Source organism: Trachurus japonicus, chromosome 7 (assembly GCF_045865225.1).
Source record: "Trachurus japonicus isolate A0001 chromosome 7, Traja_1.0".
NCBI classification, from domain to species: Eukaryota; Metazoa; Chordata; class Actinopteri; order Carangiformes; family Carangidae; genus Trachurus; species Trachurus japonicus.
The window spans coordinates 10884338-10907528 of NC_140913.1; the positions used below are offsets into that span (position 1 = coordinate 10884338).

General features: G+C 42.4%; 1 protein-coding gene across 2 annotated transcripts in view; it reads right to left on the reverse strand.

Annotated features, from left to right (window-relative positions):
- LOC146984216 (plexin-A1-like) overlaps positions 1 to 23191 on the reverse strand; it is a 269653-nt gene that overhangs the window by 82347 nt on the left and 164115 nt on the right. For both annotated transcript variants that reach the window (XM_085781169.1, XM_085781168.1), the window contains exons 9-10: positions 18031 to 18145; positions 2911 to 3111 (exon numbers count right to left, since the gene is read on the reverse strand). In XM_085781169.1, the coding sequence (XP_085637295.1) occupies positions 2911 to 3111; positions 18031 to 18145 (316 nt within the window). The remainder of the gene's footprint in view (positions 1 to 2910; positions 3112 to 18030; positions 18146 to 23191) is intronic.

The following is a 23191-nucleotide window of genomic DNA, read 5'->3' on the forward strand; positions in this document are numbered from 1 at the left end:
TTTCTCACTTTGAGTCTTGAGCTTTGAGCTGTTTTTTAAAACCTCTGGATGCTGCACTTACCATCATGCAATTTGATAGAGTCTTGACATCACTGGAGCCACAGAGGACATACACAGTTATTGCCATACGCTGAGCACCACTGCTCATAATGAGTGAACTTAAGTGAACCTACTGGTGCAGTATGAGAACATTATGAAACATATTTGATTTGAGATGTGTACGTTGCATAGGAAGTGCAACGTACACATCAATCTTCAAACTGCATCAGCATGTCACAATACTGCATTGACAGAACATTGACAAAAATGTTTTGTTCACCGTCATTAATAACAGTATATTGCGTATGCAGCACAATGTCAATATTAGTTTAAGTATATTTATATTAGCTACAGTATTTAGTTGCAAGGGCATTAGTATGGTTTTTGTGCCTCGCTTAAGGGCATCTTGAATAGTTTTAGGCAGGGGAATGGATATGTGGGCTCCTTGTTTGCCTGAGTACTGCACTGTACTGTCCACCTGAATATCTGAAAAGCATCACTGCACAGTACTTTGTAACCACCCCCTCTCGTCCCAACTGTCCCTCCACCCTCTGCTGCTCCAGTTCATCTCAGCTGTCTCACTTTCTCTTGGATCATGATTTTCTTCTTTTCTTTCAGCATCGCTTTCCTGGACATGCACATCTTTTATATTCCTCAAACATTCTTTCTCCATCTGTTTCTCCCTCGTTTGTTTATTTCCCTCAGTCTGCTTGCTGAGCTTAGTCTGTCTTTCCTCCCCTCTGTCCGTCTCTGTTCCTCTCATTCTTTCCTCCCTCCTTCTATTTCCTTTATCGCACTCTTTGTTGCATCGTCATTGTCTGGCACTAATTCCCTCACCTCCTCTTTGGCTCTCTCTTTCTTTGTCTTTTCGCCTCCCTCTTGTCTGTTTTAGTGGTTTACCAGGCTGGTGTGTGTGTGCGTGTGCTGCGAATATGTGAGTGTTCAAGCGTGTGTGTATGTGTATGTGTGTGTTTTTGTCCGTCAGTCTACCACACCACTGCAATTCATCATCATTTTATCTACAGCTCCCTTAATTGGATCCTATCACAGTCCCACCTGACGAGGAGAGAGGTAGGGGGGTTGGAGAGGAGGAGGCTTACTCACTTGCAACACCACATGGATGCGCACATGTAGGCACACACACACACACACACACACACACATTTGCACGCACACATGCACACACACCCCTCTGTCTAGCTTCATCACCAGCTGCAAAGTTGTGTTGGGGCCTGTATATTTACTATTTTTCCTGCCTCCTGCTGAGAGCATTGGTATTTTACTAAACATTAAAGTGCACTGAGGAGTGAAGAAATTGATGTTTGTGTGTGCATGTGTGTGTGTGTGTCTATTTGGTTTTTGCTAGTGAGTCTTTGCTGAGGAAGGTCTCTGTCCTCCAGCATCAGCAGCTCTCAGCTGTATGGCTTTGCTGTAGTAATGAGTGAATGTGAGTGTATCAAACGCTGGGGATGCAAACAGCCATTTCCTGGAGTAAGTGCTGGTGTTTGGAGGCGTGGGAGGCTTTCAGAGCACACTTAAAACCCAACAGAGAGTGAACAGAAAATAACGTTACGTACATCTGTTGTTTTCAATCAATTCATTTTTTATCTGCAGGTATTTGGAAGCACTGGTCTTATAATGCTAGCGATGCAGGTCAGGGTTAACTTGTTCAAAAAGGTCTCACCAAGTCTGAGGTACACAGAGTAATTCAATAGTTAAAGCCAGATTTGATTTAGTAAGAAATTGTGCCTCTGAATCCTGACAAATTTATTCAAATATCCAACTTGATGTACAACAATAATTATTTTTCTGACTCACTCTTTGTTCAATGGGCTTTTAAGTAGTCAGGTCACTGAAGACAAATCTGACAAAAACCTGTAATAACAACCCAAAACGTCAAATCTATCAGAACACTCACTTGCATGAAGCAATTACACAGACAAGCGACTAAATATGCACAAATTAGCTTTCCGAAAACACAAAGGAACTGTAGGAGCCATCATCACTAGGAGGAAATCAACTTCAGTAATGTGGCTCATAACTGTTTTTCGTGTCACCACAAAGCTGAAGCTCAATCTCTGCCTTTGTGGGGAGAAAGTTAGTGACTGGGTAGAGTTCAAAAACAGCAAGTGGCCACAAATCAGAGATGTGTTGTGAGCCCGGTGGTAATGTGGCAGCCGGCTGAACGACCCGGAGCCCTTGACAAGTGTGTGACAGGCTGGAGAAAAGGCGGCTGGCGGAAGCTGCCAAAGCCACACGCTCGCCTCCTGCTGCCTTTCAACTTGCGACGACTCGCTATTGGACCTATCACTGTGAGCGGGAGCGCTGCGGTGTGCGGCTCGCATGTTAATCATATGTCTCGTTAAGTAAGTCATAATTGGTGTCGTTAAAATGCCTCCCCTCCGTCTCATAGCCCCGATCGGAGCTGAGGAAATTAACATTGCTGAAATGGTTGCTCCCTATTAGCGGGGACAGTTTGACTGAGGGCTGAGAGGCAGGAATGAGGAGTGGGCATGAAGAGAGAGAGAGAGTGGCTTTGCGACAGTCGGTCCCTGTGGCCATATGCCTCAGTTTCAAGTCTCTGTCGCAGTAGTTTATGACTGCTGCCTTCTCTGCCTCGCGCTGCAGCTAACCAGCTGTAAGGCCTAATGGTTAAACCAGCATGGCCGTCTAGGATGGAGCTGCTGCTGACAGATTAAACAGCTGGGATGGGTCGCAGCAATGAGATAGTTGATCAGGATTGGCTGAGATAGTAATGAGTCAATAACGAGCCTCTTATCCACTAAACTAACTCACATTTATCAGGTCAACAGACAACAGGTGATGTAAGCTGTTGTAATTGTGTGTGTGTGAGTGTGTGATTGGTCTTACCGTGGTCTTCTGACACTGGATGCTGCTGCTGTTGAACCTCAGAGCCGGGACACTGTGAGTGTTGCCCTGGATGTGGAAGATGCACTCGTAGTTCCTCTGTCCAGACTGAGGCTGGGGCAGGTTCTGTGCCAGCAGGGTGATCGGCCTCATGACGCCAGCGGGGATGTAGATCTGGGTGGAGGGCAGGATCTGAGGACACTCCTGGAAATGAGGGGGAAAAAAAGAATAAAGAGACTGAAACGTGCATGGAAAGTAAAGATGGAGCTCTCAGCGGGATGCACATGAGACTGGACAAAATGTTCTGGATACAGAAAAGTGATATCTTCTTTCCTGACTACAAATCCAGATCCAATACACTCCAGCGTGCCTTAAAGGCATGATTTATTTGAATTGGCAGAGATACAGTGAATATATTTTGGTACCATGACGTTGCACAACTCCAACCAGCATCCAACCACATACGGTGTTGTGCTGCTTCAGATCCTTTGCAGCCTCCTTTGTTTCCCATGGTGGAAAAAATATTTCAGCCAACCAACCCCTAACCTCCACTTACAAATTATCAACACTCTTGAGGATCAACTCTTGTCTTATTTATGAAACGCTGATGATTGAATGTGGCACTTTACTTTTCAAAATGAGCACATGTCATTTTGGAATCGACCACTTCTGCACATTAATGAGGCCGTTATGGATTTTAGGCATGTTTTCTCCATCCAAAAGAATACACCAGAGGATATTCTAATTCTTTCAGCACGGACAAAGAAAAAAAGAAAAAAAAACAGAGCCAGAGGCAGCGTTTCTTAGAAACACGGACAGTGTTAATTCCACTGTGCTGTAGTGTCGAACAGCTCCAGTCTCAGGATTAGAGAGGGAGATGACTGAGGGGTCAGCACTTCCATTCAGCAGCTCTTCAATCAATAAAAAAATTTGGCTTGAATAGAGGCTTTGCACCGTATTAATTGAAGCAAAATAATTGAAATCTCTAAGGCTTTTTTTAAAGCCCTGAGTAAATCAAAAGACAATATGCAGCTGTCAGCTGGAATCCATGCTACATCACTGCTCATGCTCCCAGAATTAATTTGTATTTCAAACTGTGTTTTTAACTGGTTCAATAAATGAGATTCAATTACATCTTATTTGTGTGTGGGGATTGGTGTTACATTATTTACCACCACTGCATATTTTCTCTCAGTGTGTTGACTTAAAAACAGTCAGAACACAGCTGAAAAAGCCCCAAGTTGGATTTAATACCAGTTTACTCAAAGCTGGAGTTATTTACCTGATAATTGTTGGAATATTTTGGGGATAATATTTGTGGGGAATCTTGATTAATATTAAGTCTGACTAAAAGGCTATAGGACTTTGTGAGTGGATTAAGGCCTCTGCAATACCGTAAAGTCTCTAATTACCACTAAACTAGTTAGGTCCACTAAAGTGTGTTTGATGCTCATCTGGAGATGCGGTAAACAATCATGAAGGCCATTCAAATACCAAACCAGAACTTATAAATCAGGTCATATTCCACTTAAAGCGCCATTAAGCAAACTATAACTTTCCTATTAGGTATAGCGATCGTTTATATCTGCAATAATAAATCTGTGGGAGCTTCATTTTGTTTAATCAGCAGTGACTACGTAAAGTTAAACCACACCAGCAGAAGCATACTGTGCAGGGCAATCTCTATATGAGTTTGCTCTGCGCTGAGCTACTGTGTAATGGAGCATCAGTAATGACTTGCAGATTGGCCTGGGAATGTTAGGAGAGGATGTGGTGGGGAGCGAGAGGTTTAAACGTAATGGCGCCCGGAGACACCACTACTCCCCTCGCCTTATTACAGCACGCTCCCACAGCAGGAGGTGATTGCATGGATGCCATATGTGAGGATGCAGGGTGGAATGGCGAAGATGTGAAATTACATGTCCCAAGGAACATTTAAAAAAAGTTTTATCTGTAATTCAGCACATCTGAAGTTGAGAAAAGAAGTGGAGCGTAAAGAGACAAAAGAGTTGATGAAACAAACACAAATGTATGTGTTAACTTTATAATAGAGACATAAAAGATAAAAGCGGAAACCCATATTAACTTCACAATTAGTCGTTGAAATGCTTCTCTTAAGAAAATCTGAAAATCGTCATGTTTTGTCAATGAGCTCCATAGGAAGGAATCGAGGAGAGAGGGACAGAGACGAGATTAAATCAATGGCAGCGAGCAGAGTGAAGCAGATTGTCAATTAGTGAGGCTGACAGTTAAAGTTTAAAGTATTCACAGATGGCGACAGACCACTAATGAACTGCTTCTAGCCTCTAATAAAACGGAAAACACGACCAAAAAAGGCCAGACAGGAAGAGGGACGCATGTGTGTGTGTGCGTGAGTGTGTGTGTAACATGGTAATATCTAGTCTGAAAGTAGCAGTCATTGTTAATATCGGGATAACCAGGCCCAAGCATCTGCTCCAATTGCGGAGTGGACATCCTGTCTGGTTGCCTCACATAAACAGAGAGAGAGAGAGAGGGAGAGAGGCTACTTCACATCTGTGCCTCTCCCCTGCACATTTTGGTCCCTATTGCTTCAGCAACACACACACACACACACACTCTCTCTCTCTCTCCTAAGGTCTGTTCCTTATTACCGATGCACCAGTCTGGATAAAAAGCACAACATCACATCCCTCTGAGGAGCATGATAATATGCACGCACGTACACAAAGGCATCCCCCACATAGGACCTGCATACAATACAAAGACACAATTTCACGAGGATGTATGGGGAAAACAGAGGGTAGCACACACACAAACGCTCACACACACACACATACTCACACAGGTACACACACGCACACAAAGGAGGGAGCGAGTGAACAAAAGATTTGGGAGCAGAGGATTGTGGGAGCTGTTTCATTAGGAGTGGTGACAGGTGTCAGAGCTGAGTCTGCATCAGATAGCGGAGCAGTTCTACACAATGCGTCGCAACAATCTCTTTACCTGGGGGATTCCTCTAATCCCTCGCTTTCTCTCCTCTCTTTTATTCCTTCCCCTCGCTCACACTTGATCTTTTTGATGTTCTCTGTATGTTTCGTCTCGTTTCCTCTCCCATTACCTGCCTTGTTTTTTCCACCTTTATTTCATCCGGGCCCGAAGAGTTGACTGAGCGTGCGTCCTCTTTTATCTCCGCACCAGTGGAGGTTCCCAGTACAACACTGTCTGCCACTGGCGGCCACTGGGAATCGTGTGACATCCAAAGAAGTGTCTTGTTGAGGCATACATTTATGGCGCTGTGAGGCTGGGATGAGCAGCGATGCAGAGGATGAGCTGAGATAAACCAGTGGATAAGAAAGAGATGAGGAGAGGTGAAGCGCAGAAGGAAGGAGGGGAGGAGATGAGGAGGCGAGGCAAGGTCTTGGGAGCCATACACTCGTTTATTAAAGTCGGGGATGAGAGTCTAGAAGGTCAAGTTCCCAACAGAGCGAGGCAGGGGTGGAGCACAGCAACATGGGAGCCATACATACACTTATCTAACCAAGCTACTTCCCAGACAGCCAATACACACACACACACACACACACACACACACACACACACAAACTATGCTATATCGGGATATGTATACCCAAATTGCACATTATAGCCTAAGGTGAATACACAAACCAAATACACACACACTTATCCACACATATAACCATTGCTATAACATACACACACAGACTGATCTGAGGCTAAATTTTACCCTCTGGCTCTGTGCAGTAACTGAGTGCACTCAGGCCTGTGGAGTGTTTTACAGTAGCCTTGGGGGTAAATACACAGAAACTGTGATCAAAGGTGGAGAGGTAAGCTTTTAGGGGGAAAAAAATAGTTTCACCTCACATTCCATACTGCAAATGGAAATTTCTATTGAGTGTTTATCAGTTGCTTCTGGCATCTGTGGGCCTCCTGCAAAACACCTCTGCGGTATTATCTACGCATATTAACGGGCAGTGTGTATGATTTTTGAGTACTGAAGGCCAGTTATATTAATCCGGTCACTTCCACATGTAGATGCTTAAAGGGATAGTTCAACATTTTGGCAAATGCAGTAGGTTCGTTACATTTAATTGTCGGTGTAAGCTTTTTTTTTAGAACGGCGGAGCGGAGCGGCAGGCTGCTCAGAGCGAACCTACGTAGGCTAATTATGGCAATGGGCCAATTTGCCAAAATGTTGAACTCTCCCTTTAAGTATATTTGAATGGTGATGCCTACAAATCATAGGTTTCTTGTCTTGCATTATGGCATTGCAGGGTTGCAGGGTGTTTGAGACTCAGCTGTTTGATGTTGGTTCCTGGACAGTTGGCTCAGGATGATGTAAATCTGCAAACTGCGATGAAATGAAAAACAAGGTTTTACAAGGAGGAAGAGTTATGACGAACAGTCCTAAACACACAGGAGATGTTAGCTACCATGGCTGCACCGGCCTCTACACCATGACTCTTAACGTCACATGTCTGTGTCTGACAATCTCACCAAGAAGTTGAGGAACTGATCCAAGACAAAGAGGACGGTTCACAGTCCAACAGTCACTGTCAGCTTTGTGATGTTAGCAGGGACATATATATGTATGGATGGGGTCAGGTCACGTCTACCCAAACCACACCTGCTCCACTCTCTTGTCTGTTCTTTAGTTTCGTCTTGCAGTCTCTTCAAACACTTTACTAACCTTCTTCACCTCCCACCCTTTGGTTTCTACCTGCTCTGCTGCCTCTCAGGCATCGATGCCGCATCAGAAAGATGATGGTGGCTACAACTCGAGCCTCACACAGACATTGGATATTGTTTGGAAAAGTAGATGTCAGAATGTCATTGTGACATTTAGATATTTCCCAATCTGAAGCACTTAACAGAATGTCAGTATTTTATGTCCCATGAGACATTAGGCAGATGTTGGATTTATGTTTTTTAAATATCAAAGTCAGCTGAAATTAGTACCTGTATCAAATGATTGCAGCTGTCACAATGCCCTGGCTGAATTGTGGTACCTATCCCATCGTATATTCAACCAAATATGTGTATGTTTAACTACACTGGTGTCCAGCTGTGTACCTGCAAGGTTGTTTAAACACAATGACACCTGCAAACCATGCATGCTTCCAGCTGTCTTGGAGTCTGTAGAGCTGCAGAGTTAAGGAATAAGAATCACTCATAAAACTTATACATCGAGGCAGGGGTATAATGTTTACGAACTTTCATTTTCCGTCGCTATGGAGGTGTAATGTGTGGGATGAAAGACAAGAAAAAAAACAAACATGACATTTACTTAATCTATATCTGGCTCTGCCACACTTAAAGTCATTATATTATCTGTTTACCTTCTTTCACTCGCTTCTAATTACTTTCTATCAGGATGAAGATATCGCATCCACGGTGATGTCAGAGATGAGGCGAGAGCCCCGATTGGCTGCCGGCTGTCACCCATGAGGCCGCTTCACCGAGGCGCTGACAACCCCTGTGTATGATGGATGAGGGCGTCTGTGTGTGTTTGTCTATGTGTGTGAGTGTCAAGGGGGTCACCGCAGTGTAGAGGGTCCCCACGGATTAGCGTTACAGTCCAATGAACCATTTCAGAAAGGAGGGGGCGAGACCCCATCGACCAGTGCTGTTACACACACAGACAAAAACACACACACACACACACACACACTAAGGGAGGGGAAAGGATCTGATATGATGACCACATTTCCCAGGAGAGCGGGGAAGAGTCATCTGTTGAGCAATGTCTCAGTTTTAGACACTAATATAGTTACACCCTTAGAGAATAAATCCAACAGAAAGTAACAGTAACACACTCATACACGCACTCCAGAGAATACCACAATAATGTTCAATGGTTCATGCTCATGATCCCATTAGATCTGTGCATTCAATCAACACACAGACAAGTCATAAGGCCGTATATATAGGTCACCTGAAATACTTTCTCCCACATCTTTCCTCCAGAGTGTTCTTTTCTCTCTCTCTCTCCCTTCATTCACAGCTTTTCTTTAATCTCTGTATCTGTCTCTCATAACCCTATAGCAAGTGAAGACAAGGCAAAACAACCTAAAGGTTGCCTGTGCAGTCAATGCTGTAAATCCTTATGTAAAAAACCCAGAAAAGAGGTCAACCAGAGGTCAGACATAAACTGGTATCCATCAGTGCAGCAGCTGGGTCCAACAATGAGAGTCTTTTGGGCCCTGTCTGAGTGTTTGATGTGGAATGGCTACAGCTCATACACAATCTGGTTTCTTTAAGAAGGTATGTGTGTGGTTATTACAGCACTGTTCCTCTTTATTATGTTGTGTTATCACACACATCACACTATGAATTAGTCCAGAGGAAATTATGCTAGTTAAGCTTTGTCCATTGGTAGAAAGCAGAACAAGTGTTAAACCTCATATCTGTCATGTCTGTTCTTTGACAGAGGTTAGCATGCTAACCAGCTAGCCACAACCTGTAACCTATCTGCCCTGAACTACAAAGTAGCTCTGCTCAGAGGACATTACAACTGTAATTGTATTAAAAAGACAACAATTGATTAAGATCCAATGATTAAGAAAAAAACAAAAAACAAAAGACAATCACCTGCTACCGACGGCCAAAAAAGCATTGCCATTTGAGACAGATCTACATTTGTCAAGAGTAATAAGAAGCTATAGGAAAGAAAATGCTGTGACTACTGGGAAAAGACCTCTTCTCCATTGACTGTATAGAGCTCCTCATCACACATGTCTCCATTAGAATAGCAGTGCCCTGTGTATTATCTCTGATGACCAAGTGCGATTGTGTGTCTATCTGGATGCTATCGGGCCTGGATGGTCAAAGAGGAGGATGTCGCCGATAAGCATCTGCTAGTGGATCGATAGGAGCCTCTAAAAATACGCAGGCTGTTTGTGAGTATGTGTGCGTGTATTTCTGAGGGTGACACAGTAGATACACGACTGATAACGAGAAGTTATCCGGGATGGCCTCACTAAGTACAGCCGTCTGCTCTCTCCCTTTCTTTTCTTTTTCTTTTTTAGCCTACAGAACCAAATTTGATGAATTTTGTTTCATCTTGTGAAGAGAAAATGGCACAGCGCTCCTTGCCATGTGGGAACCAACCAAAAGAAGACTCATTTTAGACCGTGACCTAGTGAATAATAAGACATCCCTGTGACCCACCTAAGAATCAGCCAACCTTTCAAGGACACTATAAAAGTCCAAGATAAATGCAGTGACTTCCCCATCATCTGCCTTCTTGTTTTTAGGTTTATATCCACTATTAGTCTTGGGATGAGAGAATGAGCTTCATGGCCTCAAAGGTCCCAGAGGCTGGGAAAGTTTAAGCAATATGCAACACAGTCAACTTCACAATAAAAGACGCAGCGTAGTATCTGGCATGCAAATTCACTGTGGGCCAGAAACTTTTGAAAGCTATCATTTCTGCGAGCCTGTTTCATCTTTTATTCTACATTTGTGATTCATCCCCCCATGCTTCGTTTCAACAAGAAAACTTTTCATCTATTTTGCTCAAATGAACCTCAGTTATAGTCTCAGGTGGAAGGAGGGCATCGCACCACACTAGGAGTTCTTCTGTTAAATAAAAGACACTTTGAACTGTGTTAGAAGCCTTTTGGAGTGTCCACCCACTCTTTGCAGCCCTTTACTATGGGGGATATGGAGCGAGACGGGTGAAGCAGGAAAGATAAAAACACAGAAAGAGTTTGTGCTGCTACGAACTGAGATGCTGATACTTAAAATACGAACATAAGCAACACTTTGACTTCATTACAGCTTCATCAGAATGCAGAAAATTGTACTTCCTGTTGAAAACTGTATTACTCTCATCACTTTTAATCGAGGCATGTCATTATCATTTTCTACTATTGAAACCTGGAAAGAAGTCACACTGCTGCTGAACTATATTCGCAACAAAGCTGCAATATGAATTAATGTGACAGGACTGCCTTAAATGACAGAACCCATATTGGGGACCTTTTGATTCAGCCCCTATTTCATCCTCTATCACTGATTGTGGATGTTTTATGACATACTGCAGACTGCAGACACAATTGAAAGCTGTCCAATTTTGTCCAATTCCATAGGTAGTCACTACATTTAGATACATAAAATGCTTGTATGTTCTAATAAAGCATCACTGATCAAAGAGGTCCCACATCTTCTCTAGTGAAGAACAATTGAATTTATTTCTGCTATTGTAAAAAAATAAAAATAAAAAAAACACCCTGGAGGCAGATGCATTTATATATGAATAAAAAAATGAAGTCAGAAGGTTTTGAACTGGATCAAGATGAACTTAGCCATGACTTTCTTCCTGACACCACAAATGTGATCAGAGGATTCAGTCCAATTTTCAGTAGCCTTCAAGCCATGATGGTTCCTGTTAAGTGAATCTGTCAAACATGAAACCAGTGAATCCTCGGGGCTAGACATTGAACATCAATATTTTTTAGAAAACACATTGTTGAGTGTCTGAATACTTTGTCCAGTCTTCTTCCAATATTCTGTTATCATATAGTTTCTGACTTTGACGATTTTATGCTGCTTAATTTGCAAGTGACTCTGTAAGTTGCATTTATATACATCAAAGGTGGTATCAACAAGTTGTGGTATTGAAACCTAAATACTCAGCCTTACACAGCCATGGACTTTCAACAGCCCATCATATAAACATAGATTGAAGTCTTCAGTTTCAAGGATATAACTACATCAGTTTCTTTGCTGCAGCATCTGGTATCAACAAACAAGACTGGCTACTACAGCCATTCAGTGCCACACTCCAGGAAAGTCACAGGAGACACATAAGAACTGTATATGAATACTCATCTCTGCCTTCAGAGCAACAGTGGAGTGAAGTTTAGGAAGAAGAGAGAAAAGCAACACAGGAAACCATCATCACATGAGTAATACAAGTGTTCACTGACTCTTTATCTTTGTGTTTTCATACATTCATAAAGCTGAGTGTATTAACAGAATTAAAAAGAAGTCAAGAGCACCATGAATGTAAGTTGAAAGTCAATAAGCCGCCATGTAAAATAAAAGAAACTGTTTGAGAATCATCTGCCACTTTTAATCATTAGTGACTTTTGAGCATTTCCTATTTATGTTGTGCAGACAAAAGTAAGCTCTGTAGCTCTAAAGTAGTCTTCAAGTGATTTTCAGCAGCCGAGCTTAGAGGGAGGGAGAAAGTAGGGCAGATAGCATTAACTAAATGACATGGAATTATTGAGTAGATGCTAAGGAGACACGGCACGAGGCGCAGGGTGGTGTCACGACCCCCAAGTATCCTTTCATCTCCTGAATGGTTAAACATCTTTTGCATCCTTCTCCTACTATTCCATCCTTCTCCACCTTTCATCAACTCACTCTCTCCTTCCTCTCTTTCCGTTCAGTCGTTTGTTAATGTTGCTCCGATCAAAACTGATATCTTCTTCCTCTTTTAATATATTTTACCACCCTGATACTTCCTCTCCCTTGTGTGTCATCTATCTTCCTTCCCCTTGCCCACCCATCGTTCCCTGTCCTCCTTCAGCATATCAACCCTCCCCCTCACCCATCCTCAGATTTTTCTTTCTGTCCCAATTTTTTTTCCTTATTTTACCATGGAGACCAAAAACAACATGTTTAATCAATCCTAATTTCACCAAGCTTGTTGACGAACTGGCCTTGAGCAATTTGGGCAAATGCACTGTCCAATCTGCAATTTTCAACAATAATGAGACAATTAAAAATGAGCTTCCTGACACAAACTTAATTAGAGGCATTTTATTGTGACCTCTGATCTTCTTCTAGGGAGAGAGGGGAGATAATAAAACATTAAGCCCTGCTCTGGCAGTATCCTCTTCCATTTATAATCTGTGTATTAAACTCATTTTTTGAATATTGTAACAACTTTAAAGGGGCCATATTAGAGGTGATATCACTTGTTTAGTATATATTTTATTATTCATTTATTGGAGGATGTGTGTAAAATTGCAGGCTGTTTATTGAAGGGAAAACTGCATGATTTTTTTTTCTTAATTTCTTATGTGCAGTTTGTATATAGTTTCATAAATGAGGCCCATGGCTGTTTTAGCAAGCTTGTTCTTCTCTGACAACTAGGCCACTGCCACACTCCTCCCCTTATGTTTTATTGTGGATGCTCCACCTTTCGCTTCTCATCTCATCTGTCTCTCTCCATTAAACACGCCAACGATCAGAGAAGCATCTGGAGATGCATCTTTAAGCTTTAATACACTTTGAATAATTAACACACATATGTGCCCACACACACACACCCACACTGCTGAGTCTATCAGTGGCAGGCTGCTCCCCCAGCCAGAGGAACTCTGAGGGAAAAGGGAAGCTTACTCTGTGCCAGCCCCAGCCCCAGAGTCTCAGAGCTGGGCAACTCGGAAATATGTACCAGCCTGAGCTCCAGATACCAGCACCAATGGAACAACAGCTGTAACTCTGACACCCAATAGCTGAAAGACACAAAGAGAGAGTGTCTGGCTTCTGCTAATTGACTTGTGGAGGGAATGAGGAGTGGGTGAACAAGAGGGAAGAGCTCGCATGGTTAGAGATCAAAAAGGGAAACCCATATGGAGACGGCTGGTGAGACGCGGGGTTTGAGCAGTGATACGATGGGATGGCCTGTGGGTGTTTGTGGGTACCTTCATACACACTGGCGCTTCCTGCAGCAGCGAGGTGACTTGACAGAAACATACGACCATCTAGCCAACTCACTCATCATGGTGATTCATCCTCTAATTAGCGGCACGAAGGCTAACGCTGATCCACATATCTATATTCACCTTCTGTACATCTGGAGCCCAACACAGCCTGCTAATGATTATCAATGAGGCGAGGCTACGAAGCCAGCGGTTCAATCCCATGTGCCGTGGCAATGCATCATGGACCTTACGTGTTTTACTGACAGTAAGGTGGTCGATTCACCAGGAAAAGAAGGAAAGGACTGAAGGGAGGAGGAGGAGGACGAGGGAGAGTCAAGAGATAAGGGATGAATAGGACAAAAGGGAAGAAAAGGAAGAGGACTGAAAAGAGGATGCTGTGAGGTGAAAGGGGACTGAGAACAGGCAGAGCTGGTGGGGTGCAGTCTCACTCATTGAAAAGGTCAATGCCTCGATAGTTAAACCGTTTCAGAGGGGCTGATGCAGAACAAGCACCGGCTCATAATGAGCATTCCTTTCCAAAGATTCAGATGATTTCACCCAAGCAGTGTCTTCATGAATAAATCAGACCTAAATAAATACCCTCCATAAGCTACAGTACACTGTCCTAAAATAGAAATGAATAAATAGGGGGGGGAAAGGGTCTAAAATCGACAGACCCAGTTGTTGACACATGAAGAACAATCTAGCTACTGCAGCCTAGGTGAAAACAGGTGTACAGACAGAAAACAACACTGCATTAAAAAAACATGGGGGCTACTTTGGTGGCGATGTGTTGCTTCAGGTGCTAGTGAGACAATTAAATCCAGAAGGGCCAGGTTGAGGAAAGATCCAGGGGGTTTTAAGGCTTACCAGATTTAAAAACACTGCAAAGTTTATGGGGGAAGGCGACACAGCTCTACAGAGCTTTCACCACGACAGTCATTATATCCTCCATCTCAACCGGACCAGAATCAGGAGTAATGCGGTCATAATGGACAAAGCTGCACCTCAGTTTTAACATCCAATTCCAACATTTAATGCCACTGCAGGAGGTCGTGTTCCTTTACTGTACCAGCGTGGGGAGAGACCATGTGGAGTGGAGGGTGGGCTCACAGCCTGTCTGACTTTCCCGTCAAAGATCCCCAATTAATGAGAGCTTTTTAATTATCCATAACGGCAAATTTACCCAACCATGCAGCTTAAAGTCTGTGTTCTGCTTTCCACATCTGTGAGTATGCGGGGGGTCAGCCGGGGTCCTCGCAATGTAAATTCCAGCATCAAAGGGTGTATTTGAGGCTCTGGTGTGCAGACGTCAGCATACCCACTAATTTGCCTTTTCCCTGTGCTACATGTGCGCAAAAACAAACATGGACACTGTTTTTTGAATATAGAGACTATATATAGAATAAGTTTGATGGGAGCAGAGGCATGAGATATCATTCACTGTATCACTATAGTAGTAAATACAATTCATGCCCTGCCTACTTCTGTTGAGTTTTGTTCCTGTTTCGTCCGACTCACATGATTAGTAGTTTAAATGAATCCCATCCTGGGGGAATCTCACAGGAATCCCATGACCCACAGGGTTCCAGAAAAAGTGTTTGTGTTCTACTTATATTTATGGAGTCAACAAAACATGAAGGCAGTATTAGGGTATCATCACTCATCAGCGGCTCAGGTCATTACGAATGATTAAGTTATTGTTGCATGCAGTTGTAGCATTCTACACAAGCTTGTACAACCACTGCATTATTATAGTAGAGTAACATTTCATTGTTAGGCGACCTCTAGTGGCCACAGTCATTAAAGCAAACAAAAATTATAGCGTCACCCTATTAAAATAATGGCCTAAGTCATTTTTTCAAGTTTTCGGGAAAACACAAAAAACTTAGCCAAATTCAGAGCATATGATATTTATTAATCATTTCAATCAAAAAGGCCTTGACAGTGGATGACTGTTGACATACATAGAACGTTGTGTGTTAATTATGTAACATTAAAGAATAAAGTGACTTAGGCAATTTTCCGAACATTTTCGGGTGACTTAGGCAAAGTTAAACCTGGCTTAAACTGCCCTAACATTCCATAGTACAAACTCAAAACTGAAATTACCCTGTCAAGCGTTAAATTGCCCAAGTCAGACAAGAATCAAAAAGTTTTGACTTAGGCGAAGAATAAAATGGCCTAAGTCACCCTCTTGACATAGGCCATTGTCTTATAGGACATAAAAAGCATGATCCTCTCAACTAAAGATTAAGATTTTTTTTACCAGAGGTGGCCAGCATTATCAGGAGATGATTTATGGCAAAAACTCATTTTCGTCAAAAAATGACTTAGGCCATTATTTTAATAGGGCGACGATAGGTGACTTGCATGCTGCTATTTGTTCCTCACGTCAAACTGATAGTCACACCATGATGGCAATTGTTGCTGTATGCTACTGTTCGTCATACCTGAGTATAAGGACTTATGATCTGGACATTTAGGTTGGAGGACTTGTTCTACACTCTCATAAAAAAAAAGGAAAATAAACCATTCCTTGTCAAAGCTTCCATCTGGGGCTGTTACTTGGCAGCCATGTTAAGTCTCCGCTGTCAATCTTGCGCTACATTAATTCATTTGCGGGACATAAAATATCCAGAGTAAAAAGCAGCTCCATGTAAAATTAATGAACAGCTTAATTAACAAGCAGGCAAATTGCAATCAGTAAAGGGACAAGTAGGTGAGCTGGTAGGCAGGACAATGAATGCAAAAATCAGGATTTTCTATTACTTGTTTTCTTCTTTTTATTGTTATCTCATTTTTCCTATTTCCTCTAAATCTGAATAAAGTCATTTGAACCAACCCCCAGGCCGAGCATGGGCCCAGTCTGCCATACCAGCCCAATGCTGGGATTCATTGGAGCAGAGCAAATTTGTTTGTCTCTGTGTTTGTTTGTCTTGGTGTTTGTTTCTCTCATTGTTTGTGTTTATACACATTTCTGTTGATGGTCTTCTCAAGTGTTTCTCTGACTCTGGCAATTTTCTGCCTGGTCGCCCCTAATGCGCCTCTCTGTTTATCTGCTGTCATAATACAGCTGATTTATATATATTTACATACCCAGGAAGTGACAGCAGAGACTTATATTTACTTTGAGAGGGCAAGAATTATACATTAGTGTTTATCTGTTTACACACACAGGGAGGAGGAGGTGTGTTTTTGTGATTTACCTGTGGCACAGATTCGCAGATGCTATGAATTTTATCAGATATGAAGTGAAGTCAGCCTCAAGAAATATGACAAATGCCTTTGGGAAGATAACCAGTGTAGTGTGAATTCAATCACTTTGGCAACCGACTGCTAATGACACAGGGGAAACTTTTTCAGGCAGCGGAGATGGGCAATATTGCTTTCAGCAGGGGCTGCGGACTGGCAAATTGGAACAAAATCAAGGCTACGGGAGATAAATGTGTGACGACAAAACTGCTGCTGCTGTGTTCAAGTGTACATATGCATTGCTTCAAAATGTTACCTGTTCAATGACAGAGAGAGAAAAGCCCAAAGCTGTCACATGCACTGTCTGAGAGCTTAATAACAATAATCTATGTGGGGATGTGGTGATGGCGTGTGTGTGTGTGTGTGTGTGTGTGTGTCAGTGTACCACAATTCAGCAATAGCCAGCTGACATTCAAATTGTCTTGGTAACCATAGTAACATGTGCAACAAATAAAAAAATTAAAAAAATAAAGCAAATTGGTGTGGCTCTCCAAACAAGATGGGGATGTCAGCACGGTGTGTTTATGGGAGGATGTGATGACAAGTGTATGTGGAGTCAAGTGTTCCACACACTCACAGAGACACACTTTCAAACAAAACTCCCAAAAGGGACGGTCCTATTCGTAATTATTGGATAAACATTCACATGCTGGTTTGAAGGTATTGTGAAAACACAAAAGTTCATTTGTGTTTGAGTGAGAATTTCTTCTACTTGTGTGAGAGACGGAGCCTTCGACGGAGACAGAGGGAGTGTGAAAGCCCGTCATGTTGTGGATGGATGTGGGTTTTCATGCAAATATAACATTTGGGACAGTAGCACGCGCTGCTATTTGCATACTCATTCACCCCTCCTTGTTTATAAGTGAATAAATCCAGCACTGCTTGGAGTACAACAGCTGCTGCTGGGCCACTCACAGCAGTACTCATTCATACACACACAAATGTTGTACAGGTCCCAGCTGCACCCTTTGCATTACTATGCCACTATACACTATACACGCTTATGTGTGTCAGTGTGTGCATGCATTAATATTATTAAATGTATTCATGTGTTGCTCTGTATTTCAGTGTTTCTGAATCTGTGTCTCTTTGTGTGCAAGTATTTGTGAAAACACGTTTAACCACATGGATGGGGTGTGATTTTGTAATTCTGCACGTGTGTATGTGTGCGAGTGTGTGTGCGAGTGTGTGCTCACACCCTCACCTCAGAGGTGTTGACTCGTCCCTCCTGGAAGGAGCAGTCACTGGCGTCTTGCGTGCACATGTGTCGATATTTGCACCAGTAACAGGAGAATTTCCCATTAACACAGGACAGGCACCTGGAGAGAGTGAGTGTGTGAAAGAGGACAGGATGTCAGGGGTTTTGAACAGAAGCAACAATCACAATCATTTGAAACAGAATACACTGCCCTTATTGTGGCACATTTCCTTAGAAGTTTATGTGTTTTCCAAATAGAACAAAAGGGGGAAAAAGAGAACACCTGTAAGACACCAAGTATTTGGGAGAGCAAATATACTGTATATATGAGTTTTCATGACACCTGCAAAATGTAAAATGTTGGAGTCAATTGCAACCGGATAGAGGGTAGAGAGAAGCCAGAGCAGAGGAAGAACAATGCAGCATGCTGTGGAGAGTGCCGCTATTTTGTTTCCCTGTTTGATGGACAATGAATAATAAAACTCACCCCTGGAGTGTTTCACTTTAGTTATTGTCTGAAATGGACTGAACTCAGTGCACAACTGTGGACATGGAGTGAACAAGACCAGGATGGACTGACATAGTTGTGCAATGGAGTGAGCATCAGTGTATGGAAAGATAGTCTCTGCTCTTGCTGACTGGAAACCACATTTATCTTATGTGTGGTCTGATAGTCCTCTTTTTATGGAACAGTTCAAAAAAGCTACTTGGAAAAACAGAAGGATGAGGCTTCATTTCCATTAAACCATAAGTATACATAGTAAAATATCAAATAAAGAAAGAAATTCAATGTACTTACTTAATACACAAAATAACTTTCACGATTCTGTTCTCTTATTTGCAGTCGTGGACTGAGCTCAGTCCATCTCACGCAATTACAAAACTAAAACACCACAGGGGAGAATTTCATTATTCGCTGTCCATCCAAGCAGCCAGTTTCTGATTTAAAACGACTGACTAATGCAACGTCAACTTGCATCAGAAAGATTCTGTTGCAAGTGTCAGGGACCTGTAAAGGCTAACTGTTTAATGTTAACCACATGCTTCAAAAGGAAAATGTGTAGCAACACTTAGAAGACACGGAAAACACAGGCATCATGAAAAAAAAATTTGAAATTTAAAATCACTCTTTATAACTAGCATTAAATACACCAATGGAAAACGCAGCCACAGCGACCTGAATTCATCACAGATTAGGTATGATATGCTCAGGGAGAACTGTTGCCAGGCTAAATACAGCACAAGCAGAAACACAGATCAAAAGAGAACCTTCAACGGGAGACGCATATCACGCGCTGACAGGCCCAGCGTGGACATGCATCACCGTATTCACAGAGCATCAAATGTTTATGGTCCAAATCTCCAGAAATCAGGTTTGAATGACAAGTGTAACTGTGGCCTTGTGCATTAAGACTTCACTCCAGCTGTCAGCGAGGCCGAGGCGGACGCTCAAAACACCCAAGAGAGAGCAGGGAAGAATCCTTGGTGATCCACTCCTCTCCTCTTATTCTCCATGCTTGGAGGCTTACAGTGAACTAAGCTGGCAGACCAAGATAAGCCTGTTTTAAATAACATAATGTTTTTTTTTTCTCCTTCTTCAGAGTTAAGGAAGAACAACATACACATTCAGACATACAGCACATAACCAGAGAAATGCAAGGACAGCTACCAGAAGAGGGGAAAAAAAGCAGCGAAGATTGAGTAAAAATGAAAAGATTTGTTTGTCTGTTTGTTTTTATTTGCGAAAATCTGTAATAGTCTTATTTTTATAATGAAAAGTGAGAAACAGAAGTTCATTCCTGTCCACGTCTCCTGTATGAACTTGATTTGTTTTGTTGTGCTCTAATTTTCTACCCGATCATTTCATAATAAAGTGTTTTCACATCAGCTCTGTACTGAGGTCTCATTGTCAATTAGCTGACAATAACAGGAATACACAGGAAGTCTCCACTTACCAACTCATCTTCATTTTAATTGGACTGCAGTAATATAAAAAGTTAAAACGATAACTACAGTGACTGATAGAAGAATATGTCCAGTAGCTCTGAACCTGACATTCTCTTTCCGCTAAAGCAAGTACTGGCTTTGTCGTCTTCACACCATTTCTGTACCAAATTTCAGTTAACTGGCTTCAGAAAAGCACACTCTAATTACATGTCAGTCCTCTCTCCCATTTGCTGTCACTGTACTCAATCAGTCCTCCTACACCTCAACCCCCACACACCCCCAGTCTCAGCCCTCCAACTCACATCTGCCCTGGAGACTGACTGGGAACCTGTGGGGCCGATCATCAAGTTATAACTCTCCAGAGTTATTATCACGACCATGACTGTATGGCACCTTAATACTGTACTTGGCAGTTCTCATTGTGCTAATGCCTTGTTAAATTATTTTTGGAGGGAAGGATATTTACTCCCAATAAGTTAAAATCTTTGAAAGTTGGCTTAAATTAGTTTGAATAGCTTCTACATGGAGAATGGAGCGACTGTGAACTGTGAATGAAAATGTCTTTTTTGTTTGTTTGTTTCTAACTAACTGAGAATCATGAAAAAGCTCTTTCACACCTTTACTCACACCTTCATTAATTAATTTTACCTTAAAATAATTAGTGAGGCAGGTTCTTTGCCAGTTGGTTCTTGCTTGGTTTGGCACTTTGAGAAATACAGTCATTCCCGAGTGAGATAAGAAGATCAATACCATGTGTTTGCAGGCTAAAGCTAGATGATAGTTATCTTAACATTTAACTTAGGTTTCACAGGTGGCCAATAACATGACTGACTATGTAAATGGGCAGTTGTTTTCAAACAGATTAACAAACTCAGTAGTACTGTAGCCATGTGTAAATTTCTCTATTGCTACATGACAGATGTTAGCATTTGCTGTTTAGTTTTGAGTCTGGAAGAACTGCTGAAAGTTTAGTATCAAACTTAATTCCTTAAAGGACAATTCCGGGCAAATTAACCTGGGGTTATTTCCTAATATTTTAATATTTTTCTGTTATGCAGTAGTTATGTCTGTCCCCGCATTGCATGGGAGCAGACCGATCTTACGCTGTTTACATCCCACAAAACCGCAATTTGTTTCCACAGACAGCGTCAGATTTATTCAAACACACACCAAGGAGTTTGTTTACTTCAAGAAAGCCGACATGTTGTGAACGGTAAACTGAGCTGTAATACAAAAGTCTTGGCGAGAGTCAAGTTGATGCGTTCAGTATGTTTACAGGTAGAATAAACAATATCCAGACCTACTCTTACGAAAACGTTGTGCCACAGAGTTGATATTCCATTGTTGGTAAAACAACGGGAGAGCTTCAGACGGCCTGTAAACATACTGAGACGGTCAACTCGGCTCTCGAGCGAAACTTTGCAAGACGTTGTATTACAGCTCCGTTCACAAGCATGTTGGCTTTCTTGAAGTAATCAAACCCCTCTGTGTATGTTTGAATAGCCATCTGATGTTGTTTGTGGAAAAAAATGTGTTTTGTGGGATGTAAACAACGTAAGATCAGTCTGCTCCCATTATATGCTGCTGTGACGATGCGGGGACGTACAGAACTACTGCATAACAGAAGCAATTAAAAAGAAAATCTTCTGATTAAAGCAGATAACAGCGGCACGGCCGTTTCAGCTAATGCTGTGTTCAAGGCAGGCTTTTGAAACCGTAAGTTACAGCTTCAAGTCACAACTACGACTTGGTAGCGTTCCAGGTAACCCGTAGCTCGTGTTTTTACCGTCCTGTTGTCTGTGAAAGTTCCCTATAACGGCCACTCGTAACTTCCGACCCGTGAACTCGTACCAGATCGAACTGGTATGACTTCACAGGAAGGAAAAACACAAAGTACGAGTTTCCTTGAACGCACCATGAGTTAGCAGCCCCCGCCCTTGTCAGGCATCAATTGGTCCTCGTGCTACGTCACCACATTCACGCGCATCCCTTGGCTGCACACACAGCCCTTCATGCCGTTCTCTCCCCTCATTGGATAACACTTGTATCCCACAAGGAAAATTTTCTCCTCGGGTTACAGCAGAGCAGAGTGACGGAGAGACTCGTGTTTAGGCTGAAATACTTCATGTAAGTGATTGCTGACGGAAAATAGGACTATTTAGGACTTATATTAACAAAAACATTCCACTGATATCTGCTTTAATTCTTTTAGACCTAAAATATTAGGAAACTATAGCCAAAGGTTGACATTGCCCAGAATTGTCCTTTAAGCTCTCTCCCTGATGCTAGCATGCTAACAAGCACAGTTGAATCACATTTCAATAGCACCTTACTGTACCCTGAAGATGTACACTTCTCAGTACATGTATTATAGCCTCTTGCTGTGAAAACACAACAGTGGCTGAGGCTCTTGACAAATGAAAATCATCACCACCTGCTCCAGACAAGAAACTGCATCACCTCAGTTTGCTATTGTGGCCTTGTCTTAAGAAGGATTTTAATAAAATCTATCTATGCTGAGTCCACTTTCATATAATATCCAGATCTCTAGAGTGACATACAGTGTAGCCTATTACTACACAAGTGTAGTCGTTTCTGGTGATACTTTATCAATGACACAAAGCCATGACTCAGTCTAGTGAGTACAGAAAAGCTCTCTTAAATCGCAATACCACCTGCGCAGTTTGACTGACGTGATCTCTGCCAAGTCTAGTCCAAAAACACCACAGTAATGAATCACCATGGGGGTTTAAAACGAGCCCAGAAAACAGAAGGACAACTGCTCAGCTCGCCATGCCACCCTGCTGCCGGAAAGACTGGCTTTAAATTGGATTTTAGTCTAATCCGCGCCCCGTCTTTGCCCCCTCGTCCTTGGTTTATTCAGATTTTTGAGGGTTAACTCCTGAATTGCCTTATGAGGGTGTCAGAGTGATTGAAAGGTCTTCATATAGCCAGTGATAAGCTAGTCAGACAAGACTGAACTGCAGTGAGAGCTTTACAATCAATGCCAGTGGATTTCCATCGGAAGAAAGGTGGACTGGGGTTATGCTAACAGTCTGATGTTTGTTAGTAGAGCTGGTGAGCCAGTTCCTCCTCACTATTAACCCCGGGGTTTATCGATTTCTTGTTGCAGGGACATGTTCGCACACATTCACAGGGGTGTGCACGCAGGCTCATGTCCGCCATAACACACACTCACAGAGTGAGACACACTAATACA